The sequence below is a fragment of the Macrobrachium rosenbergii genome, chromosome 30 (assembly GCF_040412425.1).
Source record: "Macrobrachium rosenbergii isolate ZJJX-2024 chromosome 30, ASM4041242v1, whole genome shotgun sequence".
Classification (NCBI taxonomy): domain Eukaryota; kingdom Metazoa; phylum Arthropoda; class Malacostraca; order Decapoda; family Palaemonidae; genus Macrobrachium; species Macrobrachium rosenbergii.
This window is the reverse complement of record NC_089770.1, coordinates 9,951,324-9,964,446: the sequence shown is the minus strand read 5'-3', so window position 1 is coordinate 9,964,446 and position 13,123 is coordinate 9,951,324. Positions and strand designations below refer to the sequence as shown.

General features: G+C 34.0%; 2 protein-coding genes across 2 annotated transcripts in view; one reads left to right on the top strand and one right to left on the bottom strand.

Annotated features, from left to right (window-relative positions):
- Positions 1–1,366: 1,366 nt before the first annotated feature.
- On the bottom strand, positions 1,367–6,865 carry Rrp46 (exosome complex component Rrp46). The gene is given in 7 exon segments (XM_067131721.1): positions 1,367–1,889; positions 2,433–2,573; positions 3,681–3,802; positions 4,597–4,660; positions 4,662–4,711; positions 5,507–5,580; positions 6,729–6,865. Coding segments are annotated over 6 exon segments (633 nt in total). The 5' UTR covers positions 5,574–5,580; positions 6,729–6,865; the 3' UTR covers positions 1,367–1,700.
- Positions 6,866–11,230: 4,365 nt separating this feature from the next.
- Gyf (GIGYF family protein Gyf) overlaps positions 11,231–13,123 on the top strand; it is a 39,763-nt gene continuing 37,870 nt past the window's right edge. Inside the window, exon 1 of the mRNA XM_067131720.1 lies at positions 11,231–11,348. The gene's annotated coding sequence lies outside the window, so the exon portion shown is untranslated. The remainder of the gene's footprint in view (positions 11,349–13,123) is intronic.

Below are 13,123 nucleotides of genomic sequence, written 5' to 3'. Positions count from 1 at the left end.
TTATATCAAGTCTCTCTCTCTCTCGTATATATATATATATATATATATATATATATATATATATATATATATATATATATATATATATATATATATATATATATATATATATATATATATATATATATATATATATTATATATATATTTTATATATATATATATATAATATATATATATATATATATATATACATATATATATATATATATATATATATATATATATTTATAATGTATATATATATATAATGTATAATTTTTCTTTAGAGATATTCATTGTGGAGTTTTCACTTTAATGAAGATACTGTTCTATTTGTAGTATGATTCTTTATGTAAAAATGGAGACAGCTTTATACACCCATTTACCCATCTTCCATTCATTATTTTCTCTGCTTTAACTATACCCTCTCATTTTCACCCCTATTTATGCTGCAGCCTGACACTTTTTTTGTAGTGTATGGGGTGGTGAAGGTGAGCTTAATGAAAGCTTTAAGCCACTACCTGGTACCAAGTCCATGTTCTCACATCATTTTTTTTTATTCACTTTACTTAGACTACTACAGAGCCCCGTGTTTGTGAATATTAAAAGTGCAGTATATTTTAGGGTATGTATTGTTATCAGGGAAAGTAGATATTACCAGTAATTCTTGACTGTGTTATAGTTTTGGGATATTTAAAGAATCAATATATAGTATTATGTAAAAAATTCATGACTAAGTATCAAGTTCATTAAAGTCATCTACATTTAATGACCAATCTGGATTCTCAAGTTTAAATTATATAAAGTAAATTAATTACTACAGTACTACAGTATAATGAAACTGAAGTACTTCAACATATCAATTACCACTGACTTTACTGCAGTTTCATTTTATAAAAGTACAATCTTAAATGCTTACAAGGTTTAAAAATGCTTGCAGATGTGATACATGTGCATTATGCACTGCATCGTCGTATCTCCCTCTAAAATACCTACAAAGCCTTAGGATTTTAAAAAGAATGCTTTACTTGCCTTAGGATTTTATCAAATAGGCTTCACTTGCTTGGGGATTTTATTAAAAAGAAAAGGCATCTCTTCTTTGGGAATTCAGGCAATGACATTATTCCATATCTGCCCTCATACAAAAGGAAAATGTTGTTGATTAAGACAATGGAACTCTGCCCCTGTCATCTATCCATTTCCTAATATCATTTGTCCAACTTTTTTTTTCTAAGCTTACTAGTGCTATTCTTCTCCCCAATGAAATTGCATTCACAGAAATATTGTTGCCTTATATATGGACCCCATCTTTTACAGTAATTTTTATTACTGAATCAACAACTGCACACCTTAAAATAAACAGGTATTCACAATATAAATTATTATCTTTACATCATTTTTTATTAAAAGAAAATAAAAAACTTCAAGACAGCAAAATTTGCTATATAAATGATAAGAAGCTAATCAGTATTAATTGTTTGAATGCCCATACAGGTTTAAAGCTTTATTACATTACAATAAAGCAAAATATGTATTTATTTTTAACAATTTGTACATAATTCATAATCATGTGATTTCCAAATTACAGATACAAAATTTATTTTTATATGAAAAAATTCCATCACCTGAAGAATATGATAATTCACCTAGGCGCATTTAGAGAACTTTTATGAAAGATATATCAAATAAAAATAAAACAAGTTATGAGAGGAATAAACTTTATAAAATATCATCTTCATATTTCTTTTCTATGGTTCTTCTATAAAAATTTATAACATCCTTAGCAGCGATCTGACAATCCCGTAAGCATCTGTTAAAATTTTCTGTGCTCAAGCAACCATCTTGATGTGCAGATACCACATTGTAATCTAATCCATCAAACACAAATGTCACAACAGCTGAACTCTCCTGAAATAAAATTCTCAGTCAAATTCAGAATTTTCTGAAGCACATTAACATGAACATTGCAAGTTGTCACAAAACTACTTAATGTTTTAACAAACTATTGTTTATTACATCTTTGTGGGTTAGAATGTTTGTCTTTATAAAGCCAAGCTTATTTCCTACCTGTTTCTTACCATGATTACATCCGGAATAATTAATGATTTTCCTTTCAAGTTTTTAAAGGTCTACCTTGTTACCAGGAAATGTTAACTACATACAGTAATAAGTTTGGATGTCAATCCATGGTTTGGAAGCTTTTTAATGTTAGTGAAAATTGTTTGGGAGAGAGGAACCACTGCTACACAGCACTTATAATACACTTTCCACAAAGGGCACGGTCTTTCATCTTCTTTAACTTTATTTTGTTCAAATATTTACCAACATATTAACATTAATGTTACCACCTGAGAAGAAAGAGATTTACTCCCTCAGCTCAATGGAAGTTATTGCACACCAAATTCAAATCTTTAAACTTTAAAAATCTCCTGAAATAAAAAGTACTCCTACCTTCATTTCAGCCTCTGTTGGTTCAATAATGATAGTTTCTGATGGCGTGAGGCAGCAAGTTACAGCTGCAAAGGTCGATTTCATTTGCACACCAGCATCAAGTAGCGCCATGCACGCTGCATTAATGCTTGTTGATAAAGCCTGACAAAAAAGCAAAATAAATGCTGATATAGTTTGCATTATATATACAGTATCTTTATCTTACAAAGAACATAAGAAAGTGCCTGTTTCAGGTGTTGTCTTAAGAATTCATGTTAAAATTCTTAAAAATTCTTTACTGCAATGTTTCAGAGATGTAAAACTGAAAAGGATGTCTATATTCAACATCTCACTTTATATGTGTAACATTAAGAAAGTAAAAGTAACAAGTACAGAATCGTCTCAGAGACTGAAACAATATGTAATATGTCAAACACCACAAGACATACTGAAGATATTTTTAACGTCTGGCATGTACAGTACAGTACAAGAAAAGATGTACAGTACAGGAAGACCTAATGACTACATAACAGACAAGGTAGATTACATTATGATGAAGCAGCAGATCTTAGAAGAAAAACAGTACTGTAGAATATCCCTGCCTCCTTGGTGACATGAAAACAAAACAAAAGGTTACAATAACCTGGGGACATGGAGCACTGCTGGACTTACAGTAAATAAGAATATCCCATCAGTAAATACTGGTAAATACACTTTTATAATGCATATGTAAGACCCGTGCTATCCTACAAAGAGGAAACATGGTCTGGACTGACAACAAAATACTGTGCTGACAGTCATAGCCAAACTGCACTTGGATGGCCATATGGCGTATGAGTGGCCAAATGAGAGATGAATTACTCAGATGATAGAGAGAAGATGGAATCCCAAATACTGAGATGGTCTGAGCACATAGTGAGAAGAGTGGAACGGTTATATCAATAACAAAAAGATAGATAACTGAAACCAGATGGAAATTTACAGAGATGAAATGATTTGATTTCTATACAGCCATAAAAAAAATTTGATCTACTCTATACTGAAAATCTATAATCTAAGAAATCAAACAATTGATTCAAAACTCATAAATCTCCTTATCAAATACTTGAAAAACAGTATCTAATATCTGAGAAACCCATTTGTTCCAGTAAAACTTCTCGTGTGAAATACATGAATGAAACTATTAAACCTGTCAATGCCTAAGAAGACTGAAGAAAATAAACATCACACCATAAAACTATAAGCATCTACAAAGAGCATAATAGTTACCAATCCATCCGACTGCATCTCTTGAATGGTGACATTTACAGCTGTCCGTGGATGAAGATGAATGAGAATTACTTGTTCCACTGTCCTCATGATCACTGATTCTAAAGCTCGCTCTCCTATCACTGAAAATGTCAGGGATGTACATGAACTAACATGACAACATACTTAATGCTACAGGCACTGACTATTGGAAGCCAAAATTAGACAGATATTTCATTTACATTTCAAAATTATTTTTTTCATCAGTAGCTTTTCTGTCAAATTTTTGCCTTACAAGTTTAGACTTGTAATGTGCTCTTTCCACTACTGTCTTTTTACTTTCTGCCTGAAAGGAATTTATATGCCCTTCATCCTTAATTCCCTGGAAGCATAAAACCTATAAACAAAACGACAATTAAATGTTTTATTAGGTAAACACAATGAAATAATTTCCAGACTAAAATCTCAGGGGTTCCATGTAAAAACCTTCAAGTTCTACGAGAATGTCAGTTATAACTCATATACAAGAAGGAAAGAAAAAATATATTATAATAGCTAACTAACTGCAAAATAGCTGTAATTATAAAAACACTACAGTTTTAGATGGAATGTTGAGAAAATATTGTGGATTACTTAAGAAATTTTACCTGATACAAAATTTTACAGTTAATGTGTTAATTTGTAACATTCTATATTATATACTGAGTATCATAATCTTCATCACCAAGTCTGATGAATCTCCACCTTGTCGCTTTGCAACCCTGAGAGAAGACTCTATCTCTGGAGAGTTGCATTACCAAGACTGATAATTCTACATTTGTAGATTTGCAATCTTGAATGATAAGAAACTAAGATTACAGGTATTTCATATCAAGTTATTAGTAGTCACATCAAATTAGGCACTTTACATTATCAATAAAACATATTTTCAACATACTAGATTGGCCAGTGGAAGGACTGTAGCACACCTCTAAATGGCACTTATTGTAGTGACGGTTCAGAAGCCTTGACATCTCCTGGACCATTCACTGATGCCAAAGCCACGGTGCTACCTGGTACAAGATAATCAGATCTTAATGAACTTATACTAATACACTAACAGGTTTCAGGATTAATGCAACAGCCAAGTTTACCAGACTTTATATATAATACCATTAATTATTACATACAGAACCAAAGATACCTGACTCTCAGCGCTGTAAAGCAGATCTTAATAAAATCAGGATTCTGGCAGTAGTTAGTCGTACATAAGCTGAGTACTCCATTTCAAAGAATATATAACCTATGTATAATCATATTAGGAAAAGATACCAATGGTACTGTTTATGAAAGTTGATGACCATAAATAGTTATGAATTTCAAAAAAACAAATGTTACTGTTAAACAATTTAAAATTATAAACAGCAAAACTCTTATTTTTTCTATCTTTCAAATAAAATTTAAAAACTTTTATTCAATTTTATGTTTCACAAGTTTACCTTTCATTTGACTAAATCCCTAGGATACTTATCAGGAGGCCAAACCAATTACACCATGACTTATTTAAATGAGCAATGATGAAATATATGTGAAACTTCCTTTTAAAGAAAGAATTATATAATAACTTTGAAGCCTGAAGTTAATCTAGTTAACAGTCCTCTGAGTTATCCTTATAAAAAAGGTAAAGATTTCCCTTTGACTTTGCAACTCTTAAAAAAATCCTAAATATAGAAATCCATGATTAGAAAGCCCTAACATTATAATGACAGATCCGGTAGGATTAGAAGTGGCAAACTTTGAAATGACTTGGTGGACTTTGAAAAACATCATAATCTATTAACAATGACTAAAGTACTTTATTGCCATACCTATTGAATAAAGTGCTGACCCATCTGATCGAGAAAGGAAACTCAACTCACAGGCGTGTTGAGACATTTTCTTTCTGAAAAAAAAAAACTGAAATTATATAGTACAGTACAGATTATTTCTGTCCCTGGCAAAATTTCTTCAAAAGTCAAAAACATAAAAATCATTGGGCAAAATTACATGCAGTAATTCAGACATCACAGCTGTCTCCTGGTTGTAAATGAAAAGGAAATGAGAGAAATTTTACATTCAGTCAATAACAATGATCATAATTGCGTGTAGAGTGCACACAATGAGCATGTGTAAGCTAATCATCTACCAATCTGGTACTCTAACTTCAATAATTTATCAATCTGATGGGTCAAGGGATAAGAGGTCTATGTAAAATATTATGTTACAAAATATTACTAAAGCCTATAAGGCCTATATAGCCTATAAGGTTTTATGTTCTTGGCAGAAAACATATTTTCCACAGAATTATTGAAGAGGGAACAGACATGAAACATAATCTAGAGCTTATTTTCCAACTGCTTTTCTTGTCCTCTGAGTGTAACACTATACTATATAGCCATTGCTGCAGGAAAGGCTCAGCAGGGCACCATGATTAGTGCAAGCCCCTCTGGGATTAGGTTAACATAAAACAGTAAACAAAATACGGCATTATTCTGGTAAATTTCTGTAATTATCTTACCTGTACTGCAAAATATACTGTACACCCTTTTCTATACTGATCAGTCAAAAAATTTAATTAACAAACAATATCCCCACACAGCGCTCTTCCTTAGAATGACCATAGCCAAACAAAAAGAGCAAATATGAGACTCCAAAAAATAAACCTCCATGCTGACGATGACTCAGGAATGCTAGCCTACCTGGGCAATAGAATCATACCTGTCCAAAAAAAGGGTCCCACAAATGGATCAAATATGGGACGATAAATGGGGGTAACAAGAACAAACAAGGTAAGGTTGCGGCTAGTTTAAAAACAGGTTAAAGACATATTGCAACAGGGATAACCTAGGTTACATCCTAACCTTACCTTAACCAAGGGCAATGGGCTAATACCATAAATAACTTGACAACTATAAGGCTAGCATAATTAGTGAAAAAAAAAAAATAGGTACGAAAATACAGTAATCTTAGCCAATTACAAACCTTTAGTGGTCTAGCCTACCCTAAACCCAGCTTCCAGTTCCTGCAAGGATAAAATTTTAAGTGCTGTACCTGAATAAGACGACGACTACGAAGACTTTAAATTTGTGTTTATAGTGTTCCTACTTCAGGTTATTAAACTAGGAACACGCCAACAGTGACTAAGATGACGTCTTTTGAAAACAGCACACGAGAAAGGTATCCTACAATACAGAACCTTTGTGAGCATCACACAGTAGCTGTCTCAATACCCTAAGAAATAATTCAAAGAAAACATATGCTTATAAAAAATATAGTAATAATATTTAATATTACACTAATTTACCATAGAAACATAAAATTACATAAACGAAAGCAATTAAAAAATATTTCCAACATTAATGAGAAAGTACTTGCTGTTGTAAGATAAGTTTATGTCAAGTATATAGTCTATACATTGTTTACTGGGTGCGTTCTTATTTATTATTTTTTTAATAAACGCCAAAATAATATAATTTTTTTGTAAATAAAAAGGCTACGGTCTCTTCGGCCATAATGCTGGATGAGCCAGCAAATTTGATGTGGACTTGCTAATATTTTTATTTTTTTGTCTTATTAACCCAAAAGTCTTAATATTTTCATTTTTCCTAATTTCTCGTAGCATACATTCCATTTTCCCTTTCCCCTTTCTTATGTTTAAGCTTTGGTCCCCAGTTTCTGAATATCATTCCCCTGTAGGTACTTTACTCAGCACTTTAATTTTTAACCATTCCTTTGAGTTTCTTATTGTCTGTTCTCAAATTTTTATCGCCAATATTGCCGAACTTTGTGAACAGGTTTTATAAGGAATTTTCGTTTAAATCTTCGAATCTATGACAATTGGTTATATTGTAGCTTCCTTTACTTTTTCTCCCTCACTACTTAGAGACATTATATCATCTAGACATATCAAGGCTTCTATTTTGATATTCCTCTCAGGTGTTATCGTTTTCTTGCTTATTCCATTAACTTTGTCTGTTACAAATAAGCCTGACATTTTCTTCTATTATAATTTCCTTTGCTTCCCTCACCGGCCTGTTAATTACTTTCTTGCCATTTTCATTCAATTGGTAAGTTAATCTGACATTTTTTTTTATATAATTTTTCCTAACTCTTTCAGAAAATTTCTCAAAACAATTGTACACGCATCCTCAAACCAAATGTAAGTGGAAGAAGTCTCTAGGTACCTGTCATAATCTGTCATTACATTCAGCGTTATACGGTGGTCTTCTGTCAATTTTTCTTTCTATTCCTCCACACTGAAATAGGCTTGTTTCATAACTCATCTTGTCCTTCATTTTCCTAAATATTTTGTTTGCAGTGTCTGTGATAAATAGTCTTCTTCCATAACCTACGTCTAGCCTACTACCTTTGGATTTGCCCACTGATAATATTTATGATTTATAGCATTCATTAAGTATTTCTGTTTTATCTTCCGTTTCACTTATCACTGCTCTCATGCTCATCTGTCATTTTCTTGATCCATAATTTTCATCATACTTTTGCTCATTTTGTTCTCTGTCCTTATCCTATTGGCCTTCTGTGTGTTCAACTTTCATATCCCCATTCCTCAGTACTATTTTCCATAGTCACGCTTCTTCAGTCTCCACTCCAGTCCATTCCTGTCATCACAGCTCTAAGATGTCTGTGTTTATCTAACACCTCCTTCATCCTTCTTTCTTATTAGCCAAAAATCAGTTATTGGTTTTGTACCATTTTCAGTTCCTGTTTATATAACATTAATTTTTTGAGTGTGTGCATTCAGAATACTTCATTTCCTGGCTTTCACCATTTATAGTAGCCCCTCTTCTTTCCCATCGATCTATTCACCTACTTTGCTGTTGACAATTCCCACTATTAATAGTTTTTCTTCAAAACTATCTGCTTTGCTGAATTCATCTTTTACAGAGTTATATGTCTCCTTTTTTTCTTGAAATACTCTTAATTACTTTTTTACTCCCTCTCGAGATGTGTGTATAAATATTGGCTGTCCTGTAGGCTACAGAGAGCTTTTACATTCTGGCCGCTGAATCAAACATTTCTTGGTTTATACCACCTGCAATTTGTCATCTGTGCCCACGTCGTCTGTCTTTTGCAGTGTAATGCTACCATTATCTCTTATACTCTCTTCTAACGAAAATCATTACCTTCCTATCAGCACTTCCTTAATTTTGAGACACATGTGACCTGCCTAAAAAAAAAAAGTAAAAGAAGAGTTGTGCGTCACTGCTAACGATGTATTTTATTTTCATCCCTGGCGATGAAAATAAAAATATATAATTCCAAAAAACTTCATTGGTGAAAAATCTATCTATATAACTGAATGTGTACTGTACTGTATATATATATATATATATATATATATATATATATATATATATATATATATATATATATATATATATATATGTAAAAAATCACAGTAGATGCCAGTGACTTCAGTGTATAAAAATCCCACAGGAAAATGACAGGCAGAGTTCAGTACCAAGAGCTTTCACGTTTTCACGATGCGTTGACAAACGTGAAAGCGCTATTACTGAACTTCTGCCTGTCATTTTCCTGTGGATTCGCAATATATATATATATATATACACACACACACACACACACACACATATATATATATATATATATATATATATATATATATATATATACAGTGTCAAGTAGGGAAATTTTCTTTCTTTTTTCTTTAGACCATCGGCAATGAAACAAGCATCTAAGAAACAAACCATTTCCATGAATTACTTGCATTATTCCAAGAGAGAGAGAGAGAGAGAGAGAGAGAGAGAGAGAGAGAGAGAGAGAGAGAGAGAGAGAGAGAGAGAGAGAGAGAGAGAAATAGCATTAAAATGCTTCTACTCCCCACAGTGAGAGAGTGACATGTATACATCCAGTTTTTAAATCAGACGAGATAAATAGTTTGTAGGATACAGCAGAGTGGTATTTTATCAGCTAGACGATCAATCGGCCTTCGGGAAAACCCTCCTAGAGTTCTGCGGTAAACGATGACTTCAAATGCGCTGATAATGGTAAGTGCAATAATTATGCAGCGGACCTCAGTAAATATTTGGTGCAACTGAATCAGTATAAGAATAGGTCAGCTGCCTTGTCTATTTTTTTTGTTACCTGTTTCTAGATCTACCATGTCTAATATTCCAAAAGCTCTTTTATGAATTTCCCTGAGAGAGAGAGAGAGAGAGAGAGAGAGAGAGAGAGAGAGAGAGAGAGAGAGAGAGAGAGAGAGAGAGAGAGAGAGAGAGAGAGAGAGAGAGAGAGATGTCTGTTTAATTTGCCTGCAGTTTCAAACCTGGTGAAAACATTTTTAAAAACGATTTAAAAAAATACAAAACCGTTTCAGGCAAGTTATTACTTTCATTGATGTTGTCTGCTTTCCTGTTCATAAAACGCCATTAAAAAGAACTTTTGGAAGAGAAAAAAAGGTCTGTTTATATCAACATCCGCTTTTTTCTTCTAAATAAAAAAAAAAAGCATCTGTTCTTTTTTTTATTATGGGTGACGACTCATCGCCTCTTAGCCTTTTAAACAATGCTGGTGGTTTTCCTGCCAACCCCTTAAGGCCGATAAACCAAGGCAAGATTCTTCTAAGTTCTAACTCTAGTACAATACCACTGAAAGCATTACCACCGACGAAGGTCTGAAAATATTGGAGCTTAGACTAATCCCAGGGTTAGACATTTATCATAGGATTATCGCCACAACAATAATACGTAATGGTAAGCCAGGTCTTGTGTTTTACTTTATCGTCTTCAAAGTCGCCTTCTGTGACTGCTTAAGTATGACATATCGAGAGAGAGAGAGAGAGAGAGAGAGAGAGAGAGAGAGAGAGAGAGAGAGAGAGAGAGAGAGAGAGAGAGAGAGAGAGAGAGAGAGGAGTCATAAATCATGTAGCATTCTTGATGACACAACGGTTTGGTTTTTTCTGTTTTGATGTGATAGGAAATATTCGAAAACAACCATATCTCATCTAAACCACAGCATAATTAATTTTTCTTTTCCTTTTTTTAACAAAAGAGCCGAGGGGTGTGTAAAGATGATGCTTAAAACATGGATTGTTCCTTTAATAACATCAGTTTCTCTCCAAAACTAGAGTGAATTTTACTGTTTCGCTGGACTTAGTTTCTGGGACCGAGACATGTAACACGTAACCTAATACATTGTTTACCTTATCTCATCACCTATACCAGTGTATTATCTATAAGCGATTCTTGATTAACAACAAATTTTAGTCATCATTTGACATTCAGGTAATGAAAGCATCTCTCAGCGGCCGTATTACCAAGTTCGAATTTCCGTATGAACACGATTGCAAATTAATGATCCTGGAAGTTCTGTGATAGCAATCATATGCATAGACGGACTGGCTGCATTCCTTCTTTGCACACCATCTCTATTCCTATGGCAATTAAAGTGAAAAAGTAAGGTATCTCGGTACTTTAAAGGGCGAGTAACCGTTCTTCGTAATTGTAGATGTTCCGGATGACTTTTTTTAGCCTCTATTTGGGCAAAGAAAACACCGAAAGCGCTTACTCTACGTCTTTTGTTCTTATATTTACGGTGGAAGATGACTGACTACGCATGCGTAGTACAAGTTCGGCCATCTTTGTCCAAGTGTGTTGTAGAGCTGCTCCGCCTCCCTACTGTATTTTGCTGGTAATATAGTTCGGAGGTCGCTCATCTCGTTGACATTAGGCCAGGAAAATAATTAAATGTCTGCCCGATAATTAGAGGGGTGATATAGCCGGGGTACAAGTAAAGCAGGGCATGATTAAAGTAGAAATATGCCAGGGACACCAACATTGTTTTGGTATCTCGATGATGGCAGTATTGTCGCGGACACGAATTTTTTTTTATCATTCGACGTCGTGTGATTCTCCACTCATATTTCCGACTGTGAACGATGACAGTAATGGGCGTGAATGGCGGTGCTAACGAAAGTGGTGCGGTTTTTCCTCGGGTAGTACTTCGAGCGGTCTGCAAATGGGTGTAAATCTGGTTGGGAAGGTCAGGTCAAGTCCAAAATAGCCGAGCCTAGCTTACCGTAATCCTTTGGGTAATTTTGAGACTTCCCCCCGGGGTCGAAGGGCGGGTTGCTTGTCATTATGTACATTCGGGTTTGTAATTTATTTGCCCCATTTTGAAGGTTGCTGTTACAGATAGGTTCATTTTTGCAGTTGTGGACAAGGTCTAGTTGGCAAGCCGAGACTTTGGCCTAGAGTATTTTGTTTTCGTTAAGGCTCTCCTAAGGTGTAGTCGAAGGTAGTCACGTGCTTATAATATGTCTTTAGCTTATTTAGGCCCTTTTGTAACGAAGGGGAGTAGGCTAGCCTCGGTTTTCTTTTCATCGACTAACCAACATTAATATTTATTTCAGAGGCATTTCATTTCCTATTCTTCTTGACTAGTCAGAGTAGCCCAGGCAATTGTAAGTATTGCTGAGGCTACCCTGACTCGGTTTGGAATATTCTGCTTAACCAGCCCACTGTAGGTTAGGAGCGTATCACTTTGCAGGCTAACTTACGAACAATCAAGTAAAATTTATTCACTGTTGCACAGGCTGGATACGGTAGGATTTTTGGGTCAGTATTATGTTAGGATGTTTAAATGGTATTGGCACACTTTTCCATTGGCTCACAATTACCCTCTTTAGCTAGCCTATCAGAAGGAAAGACGAAATAGTCAAGCTTTATTTCAAATAAAAATAGCTCTCTAAAAGCTTTGTTTGGGAAGAAGTCTATTACCTGACGACCAGTACTTCCTAGTCTATTTTTTTAGGATCCTAAAAGGGAGAGACCTCCCTTTTTGGACATCTTAGCTTAACTGTCCTTCAAATTACTACAGAAATACCACGATAGATTTATTTTCACCCAGCAACAAATTTAATAAGGCTAGCCTAGTGATGTGATAATGATTGCAATATTTTCCTGGGTGGAAATTGATGTGCTGTTGATTAATAAGAAGGTGTTCACCAGTTGATGTACCCTAGGAAGGATTGATAAAATGAAATCTGTGTTATTTTCCTTGGGAGTTTGTGTCGTAATGGCAAAACTGCATGTTTGTTTTCGTTCCAACTTTTTTCCATAACATTAATGATTCTGTGTCTTATTTACAGGTACTGTTATTTAATTAGATGTAAAGTTTGTAACCTATTACCATGTGCAGTGTAGTGAAATGGCTGAAATAGTATTTCAAGTGGTAATAACATTACAAGTATTTAATATCACCTTTACAAGCAGTGGTTGGAAAGGAGGCTGCATGTCAATACTTGCAGAATGCTGAGTCACTTCTGAGATTTTAGTAGAAAGAGCAATGCATTGGAGAAGTTCACCTATAAAAGATAAGTGAAAAAATGGGAACCATTACCAAAGACAGGGAGAAAAACAGTTCCAAAATCAGAGGGAACATAGACTACTGTGCAAACGATTTAA